This window comes from Pelophylax lessonae (assembly GCF_965119305.1).
Source record: "Pelophylax lessonae genome assembly, chromosome: 12".
In the NCBI taxonomy this organism is placed as follows: domain Eukaryota; kingdom Metazoa; phylum Chordata; class Amphibia; order Anura; family Ranidae; genus Pelophylax; species Pelophylax lessonae.
Window position 1 is genome coordinate 40730799 of NC_138779.1, and position 23022 is coordinate 40753820.

The 23022-nt window shown below is 47.0% G+C and overlaps 1 protein-coding gene across 1 annotated transcript in view; it reads right to left on the bottom strand.

Annotated features, from left to right (window-relative positions):
• Nucleotides 1-7970: 7970 nt before the first annotated feature.
• LOC309568844 (uncharacterized protein) overlaps nt 7971-23022 on the bottom strand; it is a gene marked incomplete at its 3' end in the record, with an annotated part of 663442 nt that continues 648390 nt past the window's right edge. Inside the window, exons 3-4 of the mRNA XM_082274629.1 lie at nt 13990-14173; nt 7971-8026 (exon numbers count right to left, since the gene is read on the bottom strand). Of these exons, the coding sequence (XP_082130755.1) occupies nt 7971-8026; nt 13990-14173 (240 nt within the window). The remainder of the gene's footprint in view (nt 8027-13989; nt 14174-23022) is intronic.

Sequence of the window (23022 nt, forward strand, 5' to 3'; positions counted from 1 at the left end):
AAAAAAAAAAAAAATTAAAAAAATAAAAAATAAATATAATTTATTATAAGAAAGAAAATTGAAATAAAAAAAAAAATAAATAAAAAACTACTGACACCGGCCACTGCTTTTTGTTCCTAAATCTCAGCTAAGTCCTGGTTCACACATATGTGATGCGGGAACCCTGAGAAGCCACTGCGGGTTCCCACATCGCCTTTAACTCACAGGCAGTTCACACTGGCATATGCGAATCGCTGGGGGCATCAATACAAAGTTAACGACACCCCCAGATCAGTTTGCACATCGCAGTGCGCTCTGTCAGTTCAGACATGAATAGGATTGCATAGGTGTGAACACCCATACGATCAGATTCTGGTGTGGACCCAAAAAGGGTCCTGTGTGAGTTGTGTCCGAATCCGATGCAAACTCAGCCATACAGATTGTTCCTGAATGCGATACAAATTCAGCCATACAGATTGTTCCTGAATGCGATACAAATTCAGCCATACAGATTGTTCCTGAATGCGATACAAATTCAGTCATCCAGAATGTTCCTGAATGCGATACTAATTCAGCCATCCAGATTGTTCCTGAATCCAATACAAATTCAGCCATACAGATTGTTCCTGAATCCGATGCAAATTCAGCCATACAGATTGTTCCTGAATCCAATGCAAATTCAGCCATACAGATTGTTCCTGAATCCGATGCAAATTCAGCCATACAGATTGTTCCTGAATCCAATGCAAATTCAGCCATACAGATTGTTCCTGAATCCAATACAAATTCAGCCATACAGATTGTTCCTGAATCCAATGCAAATTCAGCCATACAGATTGTTCCTGAATGCGATACAAATTCAGCCATACAGATTGTTCCTGAATGCGATACAAATTCAGCCATCCAGATTGTTCCTGAATCCGATACAAATTCAGCCATACAGATTGTTCCTGAATCTGATGCAAATTCCGCCATACATGTCCAAATGGACAGTTCGCACTGCAATATGTGAATTGATTTGGGGGAGTAGTTACCTTTGCATTGACACCCCCAGCGATTCGCATATGACAGTGTGAACTGCCAGCGATTTGAATGCGATGCGGGAACCCGCAGTGGATTCGCAGGGTTCCCACATCGCATATATGTGAACCGGCACTTACAGATAAAACTAAATTTACAAGATGCTTGAAAGACAACCAGCTGACCTTCAGCTTACAAGACTGTTGCACTATTGTTCTAATCAATCGTGTTATTTACAAATAAGCATCTTTTTACCGAAATCTTCAAAAATATTGATAAACATTTTGAAAAAAAAGAGACAACATTCCATCCCATCACAATTTATTTATCCAATGCAAAGGCTCAGCCGTCAGGAGAAACCCATGAAGGGGAACTTCTGATTAAAAGTTACATCAACTTAAAATGTATCAAGAAACAAATCTACAAAGTATTGCAGACATGGAAGAACACAATGTAACAGATTACAATTTACTATTTCCTAGGCTAGGCTCACACCATAGGACAGAGTGCAAGCATGTTTCTGCACATTTTCCACCCATTCATTTCAATGGGCTACCCTACAGACGAGCAACATGGCCACGTAGTCCTTGACCCTTTTCCAAAACTTGCTGCAAACCATGTAGTTTGGCGCACGTGTTCGAAGCATCAGGTGCCATTAACAGTAATGGCAACACCGCACGTCTGCTAAAGGGCAGCGCGTTTCTGTGCATGATGGGAAAGCGAGTGATTTTGAGTGCATTCCTGACCCTCACAAGCTGTGAACCCAGCCTTAGATGTGGTGGCTGCATTGGTTTTCTACTTTAGACCTTATTTTCACCTGTTGATCCCGCCTCTAACACACTTCCTGTCCTAAGGTGACAATGTTCATTCCATGTACTGTATCTTTGGAGGAGAAGCGTTGTCATCCTTACAGCAGGTCTACAGAGCATTTCCCCCCTCTCATAACACAAGCCATGGGTACTCAACCTGTGGCCCTCCAGCTGTTGCGGAACTACAATTCCCATCATGCCTCTGCCTTTGGGAGCGGTCAATGGCTTGCAATGCCTCATGGGACTTGTAGTTCTGAAACAGCTGGAGGGCCAGAGGTTGAGCACCCATAAACTAGGCAGATGGGGGGGGGGGGGGCGTTCTGTAATTTACAGAAAAAGCTTAGGGCTTTATTACAGTAGAGAAGGTATGAATCCCGACAGGGCTGTCTGTGTCCCTTTGGGAAGATTTTCCTTCACAAAAGCATAAGGCTCCATTCACACCTGAGTGTAGCATTTTAGGGTGGGTTTTTTTTGGCGTTTTTCAGGTTTTTTTTGCAAGTATTTGGAGGCAGGCATTGACATCTAACAAATACGCTGGTAATCTGCCAAAAAAAGAAGCTCATGTACTTCTTTTGAGCTTTAGGCGAGAAAACGCTCATATGTGAACAGGGGCCATTGAAATGAATGGGATTTTGCTTGTTGGACGTTTTGAGACTTCAGAGATGAGCATTTTACGAGGTGAAAAACGCTCAGGTGTGAACAGGGCCTAAAAGCAAACATCTCATCTTAGACTGCTGTCACTAAGGCTACGTTCACATGTGGGCATAGCGGATCACGAGCAGAATCACCACGATTCTGCCCGCGATCCGGAATCATTGCAAATTGCGGGACGCCTGTGATTTGCAATGGCACCCCCAAATGCTGTACGATGTTGCCGCGATTTCCGCCAGCCGAATCGCGGTAAAATTGCACATACAGAATCGTGAGACGCATGACACCCAAAAGAAGCGCTTGTACCTTTTTTGGGCGTCATGCGTCCGCAATTCTGTTTGCGTGTTGTTACCGTGATTCGGCAGGCAGAAATTGCGGCAACATCACACAGCATTTGGGGTGCCATTGCAAATCACAGGCGTCCCGCGATTTGCAATGATTCCGGATCGCGGGCAGAATCGCGGTGATTCTGTCCGTGATCCGCTACGCCCACATGTGAATGTAGCCTAAAACAACTGTGCCCACAGGAAGACTAACCCTCTATTCCTGTTCCAGCGACAACTCCAAATTTTGGATTTTCTCTCCCTTTAGAGGGGTAAATTACCCCAGGGCCAGCGGTGACAATTCTAACCCGTTTCTCATACACTTTAAAGTAGCAAAAGGAATTTTAAGGCCCCATTATCACTTGGTGATTTGGAATCGAGGGCAGAATCGCCACAATTATGCCCGCAATAGGAAATCTTGTGGCAATCTCTGCAAAAAGTGCCATATGCATTTGGGTGCCAGTCGTGTTAAATGGCACCCCAAATGTGGTGTGCATTTGCCGTGATCGATGAGCAAGAGAAATGTGCAGCAACCGCGGCAATATGCGACTTTAAAAATCACATTAAGCTGGTCAGCCAAAAAGGAGCTGGAGCTTTTTTTTGGGCAACAAATGTATATAGCACCCCATTGAAGTGAATGGGCTGCCCTATGCCCAACATGCGAACTGCCCACACAAAATCGCGAGCAAGAACGCGTGTTCAAGTGTAAATGGGGCCCAAATGATATCCTTATTCTCTAAAAATAATCCATACACATCCATTACCTAATGGCCCTGTAATCTGTTTTTCATTTATTCTTTTCTTACTGTGCCTCTGTGCAACCTCCTCCGTGAGCTCATGAAACTCTCCTTTTCCCCCTCACTTCTGTTGGTTTGGAATGAGCACTGCATGTTAGGAGTGGTGATATGCACAATAAATCCCACAGTCCATGGTCACTTGTCCACCTTGGGAGCGAGCATGGACCACTGAGAACGAACACTGCAACCTCTAACAGGAAGTCAAACCACGGCAGCAATAAAAAGGAATTTGGAGGAGGCTGAGAGCACTAGAAGGGACTGTTCGGAGTTGGTAACACATACTTGAATAAAACTATCTTAAAACCAGAGTTTAGTGTCACTTTAAAGTGGTTGTAATACTCAGACATGAAATATGAACAACGCATATCCCTCTATATTGTGTACTTGTCTCCATCCAGAGCACTAAATGCAATTTCTGTCTGCTGCTCCCTTCCTCTGATATCAGCATGAATCACTTATGACAAGTTTTTCTGACACCAAGAGAAGATTGGTGACCGGTTGAGGGACCTCCAGCTGAATGACAGCCTCAGCTCTGTTCCTGTGTGAAGGGGGTCCCTTTTATCCAATCAGCTCTCCTCACTGAGCTCTGCAGAGTGTAACTTTAGCTCTCTGCCCCCTTCTTTTGAACTCTAAAGCTGGATACATTATACAACTTTTGTTGTTCAATTTCCTTTAGATTTACCTTCAACTATGTAGTGCAAGGGCATACAAATTTAAGTGTTTAGATTTGACCTCATATTATATGGTTTTGGTAAATCTAAAGGAAAAAGTCTAAATATAAAATTGTATAGTGTGTATCCAGTTTTAGGCTACGTTAATATCTAGGCGTTGCTATTTTTACAGGCGTTTTTTAGGTTGACAAGTGACCATGAAAAAAAAATAAAAACACCTAAAATCTGCCCAAAAAGAAAGTTTGTGCACTTTTTTGAGCGACAGGTATTTTGCTTAAGGTGACAGAATGCTCAGATGTGAACAGAGGACATTAAAAGGAATGGGATTTGTCTTGTTGGGTATTTTTAAAGCTGAGGCTTAGCGCAGAAAATTGCCCGAAAACACCTAGATGTGAACAGAGCCTCAGGTAAGCTTATAAATTCAGCACTTTGAATGGATGTAGAGAAGAAAGGGCTGCAGATATACAGGTACAACTTATGTAGGAGGATTTGTTCTCTGTGTATCACCTGAGCGCAGTCACTTCATTGGGTATCTGTAAGGATTTACAACCATTTTAAGACTCGGGAACATGCACCACCAAATACTCTATTTTGGGGGTTTGGAATAAAATTCTGGGAAGTCTGAATTTACACTTTATAAGGAATAAAAAAACCAAAACTCAAGGTCATAGAACAAAAGAGCATTAGATCCCACTAACCGGATTCATGGGCTGGGACCCGAGTGGAATTCAGCTTTTAATTTGGGAGCCACCCTGCTCATTTTATAAGGTTCTAACACAAACCATATGTTCTGCAAATTCCACTACTATGGTACAATCATCTCTCCCATAAAAATGGCAAATTGATATAATTCTAGTGTAACAAATTAATGTTAAGAATCACCCCCTAGATCAGGGATATGCAAATTCTGGCCCTCCAGATGTTGCAGAACTACAAGTCCCATGAGCATAGCAAGACTCAGACAGCCACAAGAATGACACCGCGAGGCAGAGGCATGATGGGACTTGTAGTTTTGCAACAGCTGGAGGGCCACAGTTTGCATATTCCTGGCCTAGATGATAGCTGTCCCTCGATCTGTTCCCAAAATCTTTCCACATTTATGGGTCTAAAAGGCTCCATGTACACGGGACGCTGGAAATGGCCGTTTAGGAGCAGTTGGGCGTTTTTTTTTTAGAAGCCCCTGAATCCATCTACATTTTATCTTATCTGTCCATGTACACCAGGTCGTTTTCGGTCGTTTGCGGGCAGTTGCGTTCAGGAACTTTTTTTAGAACGCAATTATTTGCGTTCGAACGTGTGTTTCCCGGCGTTTCAAACGCAAAAACGCGACCAAACGCGTCCGAACGCGATGACCTGCATTTGGCGTTCGCGTTTTTCCATTTTAAAGGGGAATAATTTTTTTGACCTCTAGGAACGGTTCTAAACGCAAACGCCCGCTAAACGCGGGTACAAACACGACCGAACGGACGTTTCAAACGTCCTAAAAATTCCAGCATTCAAAGGGACTTTTAACAACGTCCCGTGTACATGGACCCTAATACAAGAGCTGATGACTTGAGGGATCCTTCCAATCACCAGAGAATACAGAGGATCTGCTTCCTCTCAGACAGGATAGATCCTTCCAATCACCCGATAATACAGAGGATCTGCTTCCTCTCAGACAGGAGGGATCCTTCCAATCAGCAGAGAATACAGAGGATCTGCTTCCTCTCAGACAGGAGGGATCCTTCCAATCACCAGAGAATACAGAGGATCTGCTTCCTCTCAGACAGGATGGATCCTTCCAATCACCAGAGAATACAGAGGATCTGCTTCCTCTCAGACAGGATAGATCCTTCCAATCACCCGATAATACAGAGGATCTGCTTCCTCTCAGACAGGATGGATCCTTCCAATCAGCAGAGAATACAGAGGATCTGCTTCCTCTCAGATAGGATAGATCCTTCCAATCACCAGAGAATACAGAGGATCTGCCTTCTCTCAGACAGGATGGATCCTTCCAATCACCAGATAATACAGGGGATCTGCTTCCTCTAAGACAGGAGGGATCCTTCCAATCACCAGATAATACAGGGGATCTGCTTCCTCTCAGACAGGAGGGATCCTTCCAATCACCAGATAATACAGGGGATCTGCTTCCTCTCAGACAGGATGGATCCTTCCAATCACCAGATAATACAGAGGATCTGCTTCCTCTCAGGCAGGAGAGGGATCCTTCCAATCACCAGAGAATACAGGGGGATCTGCTTCCTCTCAGGATGGATCCTTCCAATCACCAGAGAATACAGAGGATCTGTTTCCTCTCAGGCAGGATGGATCTTTCCAAATCACCAGAGAATACAGAGGATCTGCTTCCTCTCAGACAGGATGGATCCTTCCAATCACCAGAGAATACAGGGGGATCTGCTTCCTCTCAGGCAGGAGGGATCCTTCCAATCGGCAGAGAATACAGGGGATCGGCTTCCTCTCAGACAGGAGGGATCCTTCTAATCACCAGAGAATACAGGGGATCTGCTTTCTCTCAGACAGGAGGGATCCTTCCAATCACCAGAGAATACAGGGGATCTGCTTCCTCTCAGACAGGAGGGATCCTTCCAATCACCAGAGAATACAGAGGATCTGCTTCCTCTCAGACAGGATGGATCCTTCCAATCGGCAGAGAATACAGAGAATTGGCTTCCTCTCAGACAGGAGGGATCCTTCCAATCACCAGATAATACAGGGGATCTGCTTCCTCTCAGACAGGAGGGATCCTTCCAATCACCAGATAATACAGGGGATCTGCTTCCTCTAAGACAGGAGGGATCCTTCCAATCACCAGAGAATACAGGGGATCTGCTTCCTCTCAGACAGGAGGGATCCTTCCAATCACCAGAGAATACAGGGGATCTGCTTCCTCTCAGACAGGAGGGATCCTTCCAATCACCAGAGAATACAGAGGATCTGCTTCCTCTCAGACAGGATGGATCCTTCCAATCGGCAGAGAATACAGAGAATTGGCTTCCTCTCAGACAGGATGGATCCTTCCAATCACCAGATAATACAGGGGATCTGCTTCCTCTCAGACAGGAGGGATCCTTCCAATCACCAGATAATACAGGGGATCTGCTTCCTCTAAGACAGGAGGGATCCTTCCAATCACCAGAGAATACAGGGGATCTGCTTCCTCTCAGACAGGAGGGATCCTTCCAATCACCAGAGAATACAGGGGATCTGCTTCCTCTCAGACAGGAGGGATCCTTCCAATCACCAGACAATACAGAGGATCTGCTTCCTCTCAGACAGGATGGATCCTTCCAATCACCAGAGAATACAGAGAATTGGCTTCCTCTCAGACAGGATGGATCCTTCCAATCACCAGATAATACAGGGGATCTGCTTCCTCTCAGACAGGAGGGATCCTTCCAATCACCAGATAATACAGGAGGGATCCTTCCAATCACCAGAGAATACAGAGGATCTGCTTCCTCTCAGACAGGAGGGATCCTTCCAATCACCAGATAATACAGAGGATCTGGTTCCTCTCAGACAGGAGGGATCCTTCCAATCACCAGAGAATACAGGGGATCTGCTTCCTCTCAGACAGGATGGATCCTTCCAATCGGCAGAGAATACAGAGGATCTGCTTCCTCTCAGACAGGAGGGATCCTTCCAATCACCAGATAATACAGGGGATCTGCTTCCTCTCAGACAGGATGGATCACCATCGGCTGAGATGCATCAGATCCGTAGCAAAGGAAAAGGAGTCTGCATTCCCAGCTCCATTACATGCAAACCTACACAATGAGAAGTGCGGAAAAACACACCATAGAATCAGCCCTGTAAAAAGATTGATATTCAAGCTATGCCTGCACTGGAATGACCGGCCGGATTCTTGCCGCTCACAGGCACCCCAGTGGCGAGATCTCCCCCTGTTTGTAATTCTCAGCTCTGCTTGGAGTCTCACTCTTCCTGCCCCATTTTTCACACCAACAAATAAAAAAACTAAAAGTAAAGCCCGGAGCCTCCAGTAATGAACACAGCAGGTGTGCAAACCAACACAACGATCTGTCTACCGGGTCACCAATGATGACTATACCAATATCGATTCAGGAAATTCAACCAGCTTGCTACAATATAACCGATCAAACAGATCAATGCAACCATCCTAGAAATACAGATCTCAATATTATAGGAATTGATCCTTCATCCATTGATTAACTTTGCATCCTTCTATGTAAATCCAGCACAAGACATGCATAAAACTTTCCAACATCTATCAAAACTGCAGCGTCAGTTATCTGTGCTGGGATCCTTGAAGTTTGTGTATAAAGAGACTAAAGATACATAGAATACCAGGAAAATCTTAGCAGCTCTGCCTATGGAGGTGCAGAGTGGGTGATGATGAAGGGGTGAAGAGGATAATAAAGATGAGGAGGATGATGTGGTGCAGCTGCACACCCATGTGACACATACACAGCAGCACAGTCTATTTCATTGCAGTATGATGGAGGGAAGGGGAGAATAATGAAGGCAATGATGGGGAAGTGGTGTAGCTGCACCCCTTTGTAGGCAGTGACAGGGGTGCAGCTACACCACTTCCCCATGTGGCTCACACAGCAGTCAGTATAAAAAGTTAGCAGTGTCTACAGCACGTTGATGGTGGTAAAGTGGGGTATCTGCACATTCACGTGGCTCACACTGGACAGTAGCACAGTCTATGACATGACAGTGTGGGGTAACACTGATGGAGGTGATTAATGAAGGGGTGAAGGTGGCGTTAAACAAGGGTAAGTACTTTGATGGTGGTGAAGTAGGGTATCTGAACACTCATGTGGCTCACACTGGACAGTAGCACAGTTTAAGGCATGGCAGTGTGGGGTAACACCGATTGAGAGATTATGAAGTGGTGAAGGTGGTGTTAGATCAGGGTAAGTACTTTGATGGTGGTGAAGTTGGGTATCTGAACACTCATGTGGCTCACATTGGACAGTAGCACAGTCTATGACATGGTGGTGTGGGGTAACACTGAAATCATAGATCGTGGTGAAGTGGGGGTATCTGCACATTTACATGGCTCCAATAGGAAATAACCGCCGTCTATGGCAGGGCAGTATGGGGTAACACTGATGGAGGGATTATGAAGTGGTGCAGGTGGTGTTGCACAAGGATAATTACTTTGATGGTGGTGAAGTGGGGTATCTGCACCATCACGTGGCTCATACTGGACAGTAGCACAGTCTAACGCAGGGCAATGTGGGGTAACACTGATGGAGGGATTATGAAGTGGTGCAGGTGGTGTTGAACAAGGATGATTACTTCGATGGTGGTGACGTGGGGTAAATGCGCCCTCACGTGGCTCACCCCGGACAGCATCACAGGCTAAGGCAGGGCAATGTGGGGTAACTGCTCCCTCACGTGGCTCACACCGGACAGTAGCACAGTCTATGCCAGGGCAATGTGGGGTAACACTGATGGAGGATTATGAAGTGGTGCAGGTGGTGTTGAACAAGGATGATTACTTTGATGGTGGTGACGTGGGGTAACTGAACCCTCACGTGGCTCACACTGGACAGTAGCACAGCCTAAGGCAGGGCAATGTGGGGTAACACTGATGGTAGGGTTATGAAGTGGTGCGGGTGGTGTTGCACAAGGATAATTACTTTAATGGTGGTGACGTGGGGTATCTGGGCACTCATGTGGCTCACACTGGACAGTAGCACAGTCTATGGCACAGCAGTGTGGGGTAACAGTGATGGAGGAACTATGAAGTGGTGCTATACAATGGTAAGTACATTGATGGTGGTGAAGTGGAGTATCTGCATACTCCTGCGGCTCACACTAGACAGTAGCAAAGTCTATATATCAGGGCAGTGTGGGGGTAACACAGATGGAGGGTGATAAGGTGGTGTAGCTGCACTTCCATGTGGCGCGCGCACACACACACGCACCAGAGTCAGAACCAGCAACAGCCCTGTGTATGGTAACAATGATGGTGTGGTGGAGCTGCAAACCCCCCGTGTACCAACATTAAATGTAGTGAATAAGAGAAGATATAGACCAATCCTATACTTCGCTGAGTGACAGCAAACTTCTCCTAAGTTACTTTGTTATAAAAGAAATAGAATATCCTCTAGCAATCCCCTCCAATCCTATTCACTTGATAAAACCATAGCAGACAGTTGTGTTACTTGTCATTAATAGAATGTTCCGGAGCCACAAATGTATCCAAATGACAGATGCTGTTGACAGTCCTTTCCGTCACCCCGGGGGGGTTGTCAGCTTCGGTGCCCAGCCTGGATATACATAACAGTAAGAGAACGGCTGGGACACCCATCCCCATACACACCAATAAAGTGCTGTGTACACACCGATACCTCCCCCCCTCCCAGATTTATTACATATTTATCATCCCGGGAGACGGAGCTCCGTGCATTTACAATATGGATCTTATGACTGAACAGACTGATATTAGCAGCTCGGGTATTGTATAAAGGAGAAGGGGCCCCCGGGCAGCCCAGGGGATGGCATTGCAGTGCGGGGTAACAGTAATGCAAGACAAGAGAATGATGGAAGGAAAGAGGATGATGTGGGTAACACTGGTGGAGGGGATGAGGATGAGGATGATGTGGGTAACACTGGTGTATGGGATGAGGATGATGGAGGTGATAATGATGAGGTGTTGTAGCTGCTCTCCATGTGGATCACATACAGCAAAGGTATTCCTAGCAGCCCACAGTATGGCATTGCAGAGTAACAGTAACGCTAAACAGTAATTGTAGTTGCTCTCACTATGTGGCTCACATACAGTGAAGTTAGGAGGATGATGATAAGGAGGAGGAGGAGGATGATGATGATAAGGAGGAGGAGGAGGATGATGATGATAAGGAGGAGGAAGAGGGGTGATGAAGAGGATGAGGAAGAGGGGGTGATGAAGAGGATGAGGAAGAGGGGTGATGAAGAGGATGAGGAAGAGGGGTGATGAAGAGGATAAGGAAGAGGGGTGATGAAGAGGATAAGGAAGAGGGGTGATGAAGAGGATAAGGAAGAGGGGTGATGAAGAGGATAAGGAAGAGGGGTGATGAAGAGGATAAGGAAGAGGGGTGATGAAGAGGATAAGGAAGAGGGGTGATGAAGAGGATAAGGAAGAGGGGTGATGAAGAGGATAAGGAAGAGGGGTGAAGAAAAGAGGAGTTGGTGAGAACTGATAGTGATGTGGGATGACACTGATGGGGGGGGTGTTGTGATGACACTGATGGGGGGTGATGTGGGATGACACTGATGGGGGGGTGATGTGGGATGGACACTGATGGGGGTGACACTGATGGAGGGGGGGTGAAGGTGTATAAAGTTCCCGGGTTGCAGTGTAGGTGGAGGTAGGTATTAGAGTGTAGGGTATTTATCTAGGTAGATATGTATATAGGTAGGTATGTATGTTGTAGGTAGGTTAAGGAAGAAGGGGTGATGAAGAGGATAAGGAAGAAGGGGTGATGAAGAGGATAAGGAAGAAGGGGTGATGAAGAGGATAAGGAAGAAGGGGTGATGAAGAGGATAAGGAAGAAGGGGTGATGAAGAGGATAAGGAAGAAGGGGTGATGAAGAGGATAAGGAAGAAGGGGTGATGAAGAGGATAAGGAAGAAGGGGTGATGAAGAGGATAAGGAAGAAGGGGTGATGAAGAGGATAAGGAAGAAGGGGTGATGAAGAGGATAAGGAAGAAGGGGTGATGAAGAGGATAAGGAAGAAGGGGTGATGAAGAGGATAAGGAAGAAGGGGTGATGAAGAGGATAAGGAAGAAGGGGTGATGAAGAGGATAAGGAAGAAGGGGTGATGAAGAGGATAAGGAAGAAGGGGTGATGAAGAGGATAAGGAAGAAGGGGTGATGAAGAGGATAAGGAAGAAGGGGTGATGAAGAGGATAAGGAAGAAGGGGTGATGAAGAGGATAAGGAAGAAGGGGTGATGAAGAGGATAAGGAAGAAGGGGTGATGAAGAGGATAAGGAAGAAGGGGTGATGAAGAGGATAAGGAAGAAGGGGTGATGAAGAGGATAAGGAAGAAGGGGTGATGAAGAGGATAAGGAAGAAGGGGTGATGAAGAGGATAAGGAAGAAGGGGTGATGAAGAGGATAAGGAAGAAGGGGTGATGAAGAGGATAAGGAAGAAGGGGTGATGAAGAGGATAAGGAAGAAGGGGTGATGAAGAGGATAAGGAAGAAGGGGTGATGAAGAGGATAAGGAAGAAGGGGTGATGAAGAGGATAAGGAAGAAGGGGTGATGAAGAGGATAAGGAAGAAGGGGTGATGAAGAGGATAAGGAAGAAGGGGTGATGAAGAGGATAAGGAAGAAGGGGTGATGAAGAGGATAAGGAAGAAGGGGTGATGAAGAGGATAAGGAAGAAGGGGTGATGAAGAGGATAAGGAAGAAGGGGTGATGAAGAGGATAAGGAAGAAGGGGTGATGAAGAGGATAAGGAAGAAGGGGTGATGAAGAGGATAAGGAAGAAGGGGTGATGAAGAGGATAAGGAAGAAGGGGTGATGAAGAGGATAAGGAAGAAGGGGTGATGAAGAGGATAAGGAAGAAGGGGTGATGAAGAGGATAAGGAAGAAGGGGTGATGAAGAGGATAAGGAAGAAGGGGTGATGAAGAGGAAGGAAGAGGGGTGATGAAGAGGATAAGGAAGAGGGGTGATCAAGAGGATAAGGAAGAGGGGTGATCAAGAGGATAAGGAAGAGGGGTGATGAAGAGGATAAGGAAGAGGGGTGATGAAGAGGATAAGGAAGAGGGGTGATGAAGAGGATAAGGAAGAGGGGTGATCAAGAGGATAAGGAAGAGGGGTGATCAAGAGGATAAGGAAGAGGGGTGATGAGGAGGATAAGGAAGAGGGGTGATGAAGAGGATAAGGAAGAGGGGTGATGAAGAGGATAAGGAAGAGGGGTGATGAGGAGGATAAGGAAGAGGGTGACGAGGGGATGGGGGTGAAAAGTAGGATGAAGATGACAACGAGGAGGAGGATAAGGAGGAGGGTGATGAGGATGAAGATGATTTGTAGTTCCTCTTTCCATGTGGCTTACATACAGTGAAGTTAGAAGGGGATGATGTGGGGTGACACTGATGGGGGGATGGGGGTGACACTGATGGAGGGGATGGGGATGATGTGGGGTGACACTGATGGAGGGGGGTGATGTGGGATGACACTGATGGAGGGGATAGGGGTGATGTGGGGGTGACACTGATGGGGGGGGGGTGATGTGGGATGACACTGATAGGGGGGGGGGTGTGATGTGGGATGACACTGATGGGGGGGGGGAGTGATGTGGGATGACACTGATGGGGGGGGGGGGAGTGATGTGGGATGACACTGATGGGGGGGGGGGTGATGTGGGATGACACTGATGGGGGGGGGGTGATGTGGGATGACACTGATGGGGGGGGGTGATGTGGGATGACACTGATGGGGGGGGGTGATGTGGGATGACACTGATGGGGGGGGGGGGGGGGGTGATGTGGGATGACACTGATGGGGGTGACACTGATGGAGGGGGGGTGAAGGTGTAGTAAAGTTCCCGGGTTGCAGTGTAGGTGGGTAGGTATGAGTGTATGTAGGTAGGTATTTATCTAGGTAGATATGTATATAGGTAGGTATGTATGTGTGTAGGTAGGTATGTATGTATGTAGGTAGGTAGGTAGATATATATGTGGGTATGTAGGTAGGTATGGATGTAGGTAGGTATATAGGTATGTAGGTAGGAAGGTATGGGTCCTTACCGGTGGTGGTGCCGTGCTGGTTGTTCTCCATGCTCTCCCCCCCGCTGTTGATCTCGGCCAGTCTCCGGTTGGTGGCGGTCAGCTCGGTACGTAGGTTGGTGACCTCCTGGCTGGCGGAGTGGATGGCTCCATCGATGCGGAGGGCCAGCTGCTTGTTGTCGTCCATCATTTGTAGGATATTGTCCTGCGGAGACAGGAGGGGACACAGAGCCGCATGGTGGTCACAGTGGGCTGAGGATCTGCAGGACTCAGTACACAGCCGGCTCTCTCTACAGAGGACACGGCACACACCACACAAACTCTTTAAATGGAACCTACCACTTCACCGGGGAGGGGGACCGCTCTGCTCTCCACCACATTCTCCCTCCGGCAGAGCCGCTCCGGATCCGATCCCACCCCCACACCGGGCCGGGAGAGGCTCAGAAATCGGGAGGTGTCAGAAATCCCGCATTATATTACTTTATAACCCAGCGGCATTATCCGGGCTGCAGCCGGCCTCCCCCTCCCGGGATGGAGTTGGTTTCGCCCGCTCTTCCCTTGTAAATCTCAGCTCCAAACTGGGATGTCAGAGTTGTCTGCAATCATCCCCCCCCCCCCCATCATTATTAATTCACAGCCCGGGGGGGCATCATATTTCTACAGAAGCTCAGATCTGGGGTCACCTGTGTGATGTCATCACTGCCCCCCCCCCATCTTACTATGGGGGAAACAGGGGGGGGGGAGGCTTCTATAATAGGGGCTCATTACACAACATGCAGTCAGAGGTCACTTTATCGCATTATAAACGCATGTACATGAGAAATGAATGCATTCCAATGAGCCCCGCCTACACCGCTGCGGAGCGTTCATGTGCGTTTTAAAGAAAGTGCAACATGCAGCGTTTTTCTGCACCGAAACGCACCGCAGACACACGTACACGCACATAAACACGTGTAAACGCAACTTAGCGAGGAAAATAAATGAAAATTCACATGCGGTACATTGTGGTGCAGTTTGGGCCTATTCATTTTAAAGTGGCCAAATCGCACTTGACCGCCACAAAAGTAGCACATGCACTACTGTAAAAAATGTACTGCAAACAGATCGCATTGGTACAGAAGGACCATGAGATTCGGTGAAGGCAAATGCCTTGCGTTTGCGACCTTTATTGGGGTGTCGTTAACTTAACATGGACACTTGCTGCAGATGGCAGTCGCATTTTGAAGAGAAACGCGCACACGCCACGTTATAGTGGGTACTGAAAACGTGCAAAAACGCACAGCGAGCAAAGAGGTTGCGATTTATAATTGGTTCACACCACAATTTCCGGATGCAGTTTTGCATTAGGCTCAGTTCATACTGCTGCGACCGGAAAGTCAGGTGACCAAAGAGGTGACTTCCACGCAGCTTCATTGCGGCTTGTTTGCGACTTTTCTATAACATAAATCAATGCAAGTCATGATGAAGTCGCCCCAAAGTAGTTCAGGAACCTTTAAGTCGATGTGACTTGAGTTGCTCCGATTAGAACAGTTCCATTGCAGTAAATAGGGGGGGGGGGGCATATTTCTACAGGAGCTCAGATCTGGGGTCACCTGTTCATACTGCTGCGACCAAAAAGTCAGGTGACTTAAAACACCACTTCCACGCAGCTTCTTTGCGGCTTGCTTGCGACTTTTTTTTACATAAATCAATGCAAGTCGTGATGAAGTCACCCCAACGTAGTGCAGGAATCTTTAAGTCGATGTGACTTGAGTCGCTCCGATTAGAACAGTTCCATTGCAGTAAATGAGGTGCAACTTGTCATGTGACTTTGAACTCTTAAGTCACATGACAAGCCGTGGCAGTGTGAACCGAGCCTGAGCAGTTACGGTGCAGGCAGCTTTTTTTCCCCTACGCACTGGAACCGGAACGCATGGGAGTTCATAGCCATGGGATCCGGTTCATGAAAACGCACTGCATTTTGTGAACTGCTTTTGGGGTGTCGTTAACTTTTAATTGACGCTCACAGCAGATCGCATAAACACAGTGTGATCGCTATGCAGTGCGGGAAGCGCACAGGAATCGCTGTGTTTCCAGCATCACATCAGTGCGAACTGGGACTTACATGTGTTTTTTTTAATGCATTTTAATAATACATTCCAGGGGGGTTCTTTTTTTTAATTTTGATGCTTGAAAAATCTCAGGACAATGTGCGTTTTTTTGAGTGTACATGCACTCCGGTGTATTTACATGCGTTTTTTCCATATCCATTCCATATAGAAAATATGTAGCAGGTTTTTTTTTTACTGCACTGGTGTGAACTAGGGCCATTGGAATACATTGAAAACACTGGGCATGCATTTATGATGCAGATTACCCCACTTACCACCCAGGCTAATTCTGACACATCTCTCCGACATGTAAAAATCGTCATTTTTTTTTTTTTTTGCTAGAAAATTACTCAGAAACCTCAAACATTATATATGTTTTTTTTTTTTTTTTTGTTTGTTTTAGCAGAGACCCTAGGGAATAAGATGGTGGTCATTGCAACTTTTTTTATCTTGCACGGCAATTTTTCAAACTTTGTTTGCTTTCTATGGTTCCTGGGGCTTCCTCCAGTTATACTGCTGTCTTTATTTAGGCATTTTTTGTAAGTAGTTATCTATTTATAGACGTATGTATGTAAGTTTTATATTTAAACAATTGTATATTTGTATATATATATATATATATATATATATATATATATTGTCTTTAACCACTTGACGACCAGTAACGTTGACTGTACTGCGGCACAGTGGCTCGTTATCGTCTGGCGACGTAGACCTACGTCACCAGACATTCCCCTTTCTCAGCGGCGCGCGCGCGCCGCCGGAGGCTCGCTCCCGCTGTATACAGTTACAGCGGGAGTCGGGCCAGGGGAGGAGCGATCACTGCTGCTCTTCCCCGATCGTCGGGGATCTAGTGTGGAAATCTCCTAAGTGACAGGCAGGGACAGATTACAGGATTCAGCATAGCTGAACCTGCGATCTGTCCCTGTGTCACTCAGTCACCTCCCCCCACACATGTTAGTAAGCACCAGGCATACATTAACCCCTCCCTCTCCAATAAAAATGAACCCCTTCCCTGCCAGTGTCATTTTTACAGTAACAGTGCATATATATAGCACTGATTACTGTAGTAATGTCACTGGTACCCCCAAAAGTGTAAAAAATGTCAGTTAAGGGTCCGATCTGTCCGCCGCAATGTCGCAGTCCCGCAAAAAAAATCGCAGATCGCCGCCATTACTCGTTAAACAAAAAAAAACACCAAAAATGACAGAAATCTTTCCCTTAGTTAGTAAACGCAATAACTTTTGCGCAAACCAATCAAAATACGCTTATTGCGGTTTTTTTTTACCAAACATAGGTAGCAGAAAACAAATTGGCTTAAAATGATAAAAAATGTTGATTTTTACATTTTTTGGGGGGGGAATTTCATATAAAAAAATTTGAAAAATATTGTTATTTTTTCAAAATTGTCGCTCTTTTTTTGTTTATAGCGCAAAAATTAAAAATCACACAGGTGATCAAATACCACCAAATGAAAGCTCTATTTGTGGGGTAAAAAAGGACATAAATTTGGGTATAGCGTTGCACGACCGCGCAATTGTCCGTTAAAGTAATGCAGTGCCGAATATGGCCTGGTCAGGAATGCGGTAAAACCTTCCGGTCATAAAGCGGTTAAAAATACGCTCATTGAGAATTTTTTTGTCAAAGACATGTAGCTAAATACATTTTGGCCTAAATATATGACAAAAATTGAATATATTGGATATTGGATATTTTTTAACTGTCAAAGTAGAAAAATATTGTTATTTTTTCAAAATTGTCGCTTTTTTTAATTAATATCGCAAAAAATGAAAATCGCACAGGTGATCAAATACCATCAAAAGAAAGCTCTGTTTGTGGGGAAAAAAAGGACGTAAATTTCGTTTGGGCATGGCGTTGCATGACCGCGCAATTGTCAGTTAAATTCGCACAGTGCCGAATCGCAAAAAGTGGCCCAGACGTAAGACAGCAAAATCCTCCGGTGGTAAAGTGGTTAATATGGATCTCAATCTCTATTCCCAGAGAAGCAGTGCTCAGCCCCACGCTAACAAGCTCCTGAAGAAGCGTGATGTGGCACGAAACATGTTGAGCTAAAACCAGTTAGCAACCATTGGATCCATCAGCTGGATACTGGTCACCTATTTTCACCTTCCGCTCATGGCCTCGGCCATTAGATTATAGTATTTTGTGATTTTTGGAGTGTGAAATTTAATATCCAGACTAAATGATTCACCATATGTGTTTGGTTCCACTAGCAAGCACGCAGGGACAGGGGCGATTTACATTTTTTTTTTTTTATTATTATTTATTTTACTTTTATTTTTTTATTTTGACACTTTCATTTTTTATCACTTTATTATTATTCACTATAGGGCATGACAGGTCCTCTTTACAGAGAGATCTGGGGTCTATAAGTCCCCACATGTCTCCTCTGGAAAACCATAAAAAAAAGATCTCGGCTTCCCAGCCAAGGCAATGTCAATGTTTACAACTGCCGAGACCAGGTGTGATGCCATAACATGGCGCCCAGCCTCTGAAAGGTCATAGAGACTGCTTGAGACCATTAGGCCTGCGATATTCTCTATGGTGAACTTCCAGTTCCGGTGGATTCCTTCTCCGGTGTAAAGTTAAAAAACCATACCCCGTGAAGAAACCATACCTCCGTCACTTCCGGGCTGAAACAGCTGAGCAGCGCAGCAGTGCGCATGCTCAGAGCCCCGGATACGTGATTGAAGAAGAAAGAATTTGAGAAGTGCGCATGCTCGGTGGGCATGAAATTCTCAAGGCACTGTTTCTAATGTTATACTTGCGGCGGGTACATTAAAACACTTCGGGTGCAACATAAATCATGTCCTCTCCTATCGCTGTCACTTCCCTCATCTCCGGTAATAAATATAAAAGCGGCGGCGGGTGTATGAGACGTAAATGTGACGGCGATCGCGGCTCCGTGATCCGCTTTTATATTTATTACCGGAGATGACACATTACAGGTCCCAGAAGATTGCGGAACCATTCACAAGATGCAGTGCGGCTCGCTCATGTGCAGTAGGAAACCGGCTGTTAAGGCTTTACTTCCTATTTCCCTGTTGCCGGCACCTGCACCCGAAGCCCATCAAAGAATCGGCTCGGATGAGGACATCGCTGGATCCCTGTAAGTGCCCTTATATTAAAAGTCATTAGATACAGTATTTGTAGCGGTTGACTTTTAATTTTTTGGGGGGGAGTCTGGAGCTCCTCTTTAGAAATGCACTGGACTGCATTTGATGAGAACCAGCCCTTACTGGAATCACTATGGAATGCACTACACGTTCCTGTGCGATTCATGTGAAACTCAGTGTGGTGCGATTTTCAGCCCATTCATTTGAAAGGGGTGAAATTACATTAGATCCCGCCAAAAGTATGCCAGCGATTCCCTGCACCCTAAAAACAATCATAGCTGCTGTTCAGCTGCTTGATTGTTTTTACAGTCAGAAGAAGGGGACACCCTCCTACTCCCGCCGCCCTCCGGTGCTTCTACGCGCTCCCCATGTGATCGGCTAGCCGGAGAAGGAATCCTGCAGCACCGGAAGTTCACCATAGAGAATATCATGGGCCAGATGGTCCCCGGCAGTCTCTATGAGCTTTCAGAGGCTGGACATGATGTAATGATGTCACACCTGGTCTATGCAGTTGTAAACACTGACATTGCCTCGGCTGAGAAAGGAAGTTACCGATATTGTCGATATTTTCGTGACGTCATTCTGCCTTCTTAGGCTGCCTCCCTCGCCTTGGACAGCCTCGCCTGGAGTCGGGACTAGTTTCCCGGGAGCGTATCAAAGCCATACACCCACCCACAGCAGCCCGGTGCCAGCCAGCCACCCACAGGCCCTGTTCCAGCCAGCCACAGGCACTGTACCAGCGAGCCAGCCAGCCAGCCACCCACAGGCCCTGTACCAGCCAGCCAGCCACCCACAGGCCCTGTACCAGCCAGCCACCCACAGGCCCTGTACCAGCCAGCCACCCACAGCCCCTGTGCCAGCCACCCACCCACCACAGGGTGCCAGCCAGCCAGCCACCAACCACAGGGTGCTAGCCAGCCACCCACCACAGGGTGCCAGACAGACATCCAGCCACCCACCACCAAAGGGGGACAGAGAGCCAGCCACCCACCACAGGGTGCCAGCAAGCCAGCCACCCACCACGGGGTGCCAGACAACCATCCATCCATCCACCACAGGGTGCCAGCAAGCCAGCCACCTATCAGAGGGTGCCAGACAGCCACCCACCCACCACAGGATGCCAGACAGCCAGCCACCCACCACAGGGTACCAGCAAGCCAGCCACCCACCACAGGGTGCCAGGCAGCCAGCCACCCACCACAGGGTGCCAGCAAGCCAGCCACCCACCATAGGATGCCAGCAAGCCAGCCATCCACCACAGGGTGCAAGACAGCCAGCCACCCACCCACCACAGGTTGCCAGCCAACCAGCCAGCCACCTACCACAGGATGCCAGCAAGCCAACCACCCACCACAGGGTGCCAGACAGCCAGCCACCCACCACATGGTGCCAGACAGCCAGCCACCCACCACAGGGTGCCAGCCAGCCAGCCATCCACCACAAGGTGCCAGCAAGCCAGTCACCCACCACAGGGTGCCAGACAGCCAGCCACTCACCACAGGGTGCAAGCCAGCCACCCACCCACCACAAGGTGCCAGACAGCCAGCCACCCACCACTGGGAGCCAGCAAGCCAGCCACCCAACAGAGGGTGCCAGACAGCCACCCACCCACTACAGGATGCCAGACAGCCAGCCACCCACCACAGGGTGCCAGTCAGCCACCCACCACAGGGTGACAGCAAGCCAGCCACCCACCACAGGGTTCCAGACAGCCAGCCACCCACCACAGGGTGCCAGCAAGCCAGCCACCCACCCACCACAGGGTTCCAGACAGCCAGCCACCCACCACAGGGTGCCAGCCAGCCACCCACCACAGGGTGCCAGCCAGCCACCCACCACAGGGTGCCAGCAAGCCAGCCACCCACCACAAGGTGCCAGAGAGCCAGCCAGCCACCACAGTGTGCCAGACAGCCAGCCACCCACCACAGGGTGCCAGACAGCCAGTCATCCACCACAGGGTGCCAGACAGCCAGGCAACAACCACAAGGTGCCAGCCAGCCAACCATCCACCACAGGGTGCCAGCCAGCCAGCCACCCACCACAGGGTGCCAGCCAGCCATCCACCCACCCACCCACCACAGGATGCCAGCAAGCCAGCCATTAAACAAAAATTAACATGTTCAGTACCCGATTTGTGTCAAAAAATGTCTTTATTTTTCAAAACTTTAAATGTACAAAATATCGGCCCATACCGATATGCGATGGCCAAAATATCGGTATCGGCAACAAAAAATCAATATCGGTCGATCCCTAATGTGGGTACAGTAAACCCCCCTCCATTGCGGGGGTTACGTTCCGGACCCAGCCGCGAAAAGTGAAAATCCGCAAAATAGAAAAACTCTATTAAAATACACTGTAGGCATTGTTTTTTACTGTCACTGTACTTTTAAAAGCATTTTAACCACTTGCCGACCGCCGCACGACTATCTACGTGGGCGGTCAGCCCCTCACAGGCAAAGTGACGTAGGTCTACGTCGCTCGCCTGTGAGGGTTTAGGGAGCGAGCGCGCGCCGCCGGAGGCGCGCTCCCGCTCCCGCGTGGTCACGGACCCCCCCGCGCGCGTGACCGGCGGACCCGATCGCCGCCGGCCACTCTGCGATCGGCGGGGGAGAGGGAGATAGTCAGGCAGCTTGTGTAAACAAGCTGCCTGTCATTCTCCTCTCTGTATGAGAGCTGATCACATGGATCTACTATGTAGATCCATTGATCACTCTGCATACAGTTGAAGCCACAGCCAATCACAGTTAGAATCACGCCCCTAGGGACACACACAGCCCCTCCCTCTCAAATAAAGTTAACCCCTTCACTACCAGTGCATTTTTACAGTAACAGTGCATATGTATAGCACTGATTACTGTAGAAATGTCACTGGTAACCCCAAAAGTGTCAAAAATGTCAGTCAAGGGTCCGATCTGTCCGCCGCAATGTCGCAGTACCGCAAAAAAAATCGCAGATCGCCGCCATTACGCGTTAAAAAAAAAAACAACAAAAATGACAAAAATCTTTCTCTTTGTTAGTAAACGCAATAACTTTTGCGCAAACCAATCAAAATACGCTTTTTGCGATTTTTTTTACCAAACATAGGTAGCATAAAACAAATTGGCCGAAAATATTAAAAAATTTTGATTTTTACATTTTTTTTTGGGGGAATTTCATATAAAAAAAAGGGAAAAATATTGCTATTTTTGCAAAATTTACGCTCTTTTTTTGTTTATAGCGCGTGATCAAAAAATCGCACAGGTGATCAAATACCACCAAAAGAAAGCTCTGTTTGTGGGAAAAAAAGGACGCCAAATTCGTTTCGGTACAGCGTCGCACGACCGCGCAATTGTCCGTTAAAGTCACGCAGTGCCGAATCGCAAAATGCCCTCTGGTCGTTTAGCAGCCAAATCCTCCGGGGCTTAAGTGGTTAAGGTCTTCAAACATTTTTAAAACAATAGAAACTCATTTAAACACATAAAAGATACTGAGAGACATAGCAAGAGCTATGGAAAACACAAAAATATTTAATGTTTAATGATTTATATAGTAAAATAACATTACAGAAAAAAACGCAATATACTGGGACCGCAAAAACTGAACCGCGATGGAGCGGGGGTTTACTGTACTTATAGACCCCAGATCTCACTGTAAAGAGAACCTGTCATGCCCTATTCCCTTTACAAGGGATGTTTACATTCCTTGTAATAGCAATAAAAGTGATAACAAAAATGTGAAATAAAAGTGTCAAAATAGAAAAATAAAAGTAAAGTAAATAATAATAAGAAAAAAATTAAAATCGTCCTTTTCCCACGTGTTTGCTCGCAGAAGTGAACGCATTTGTAGGT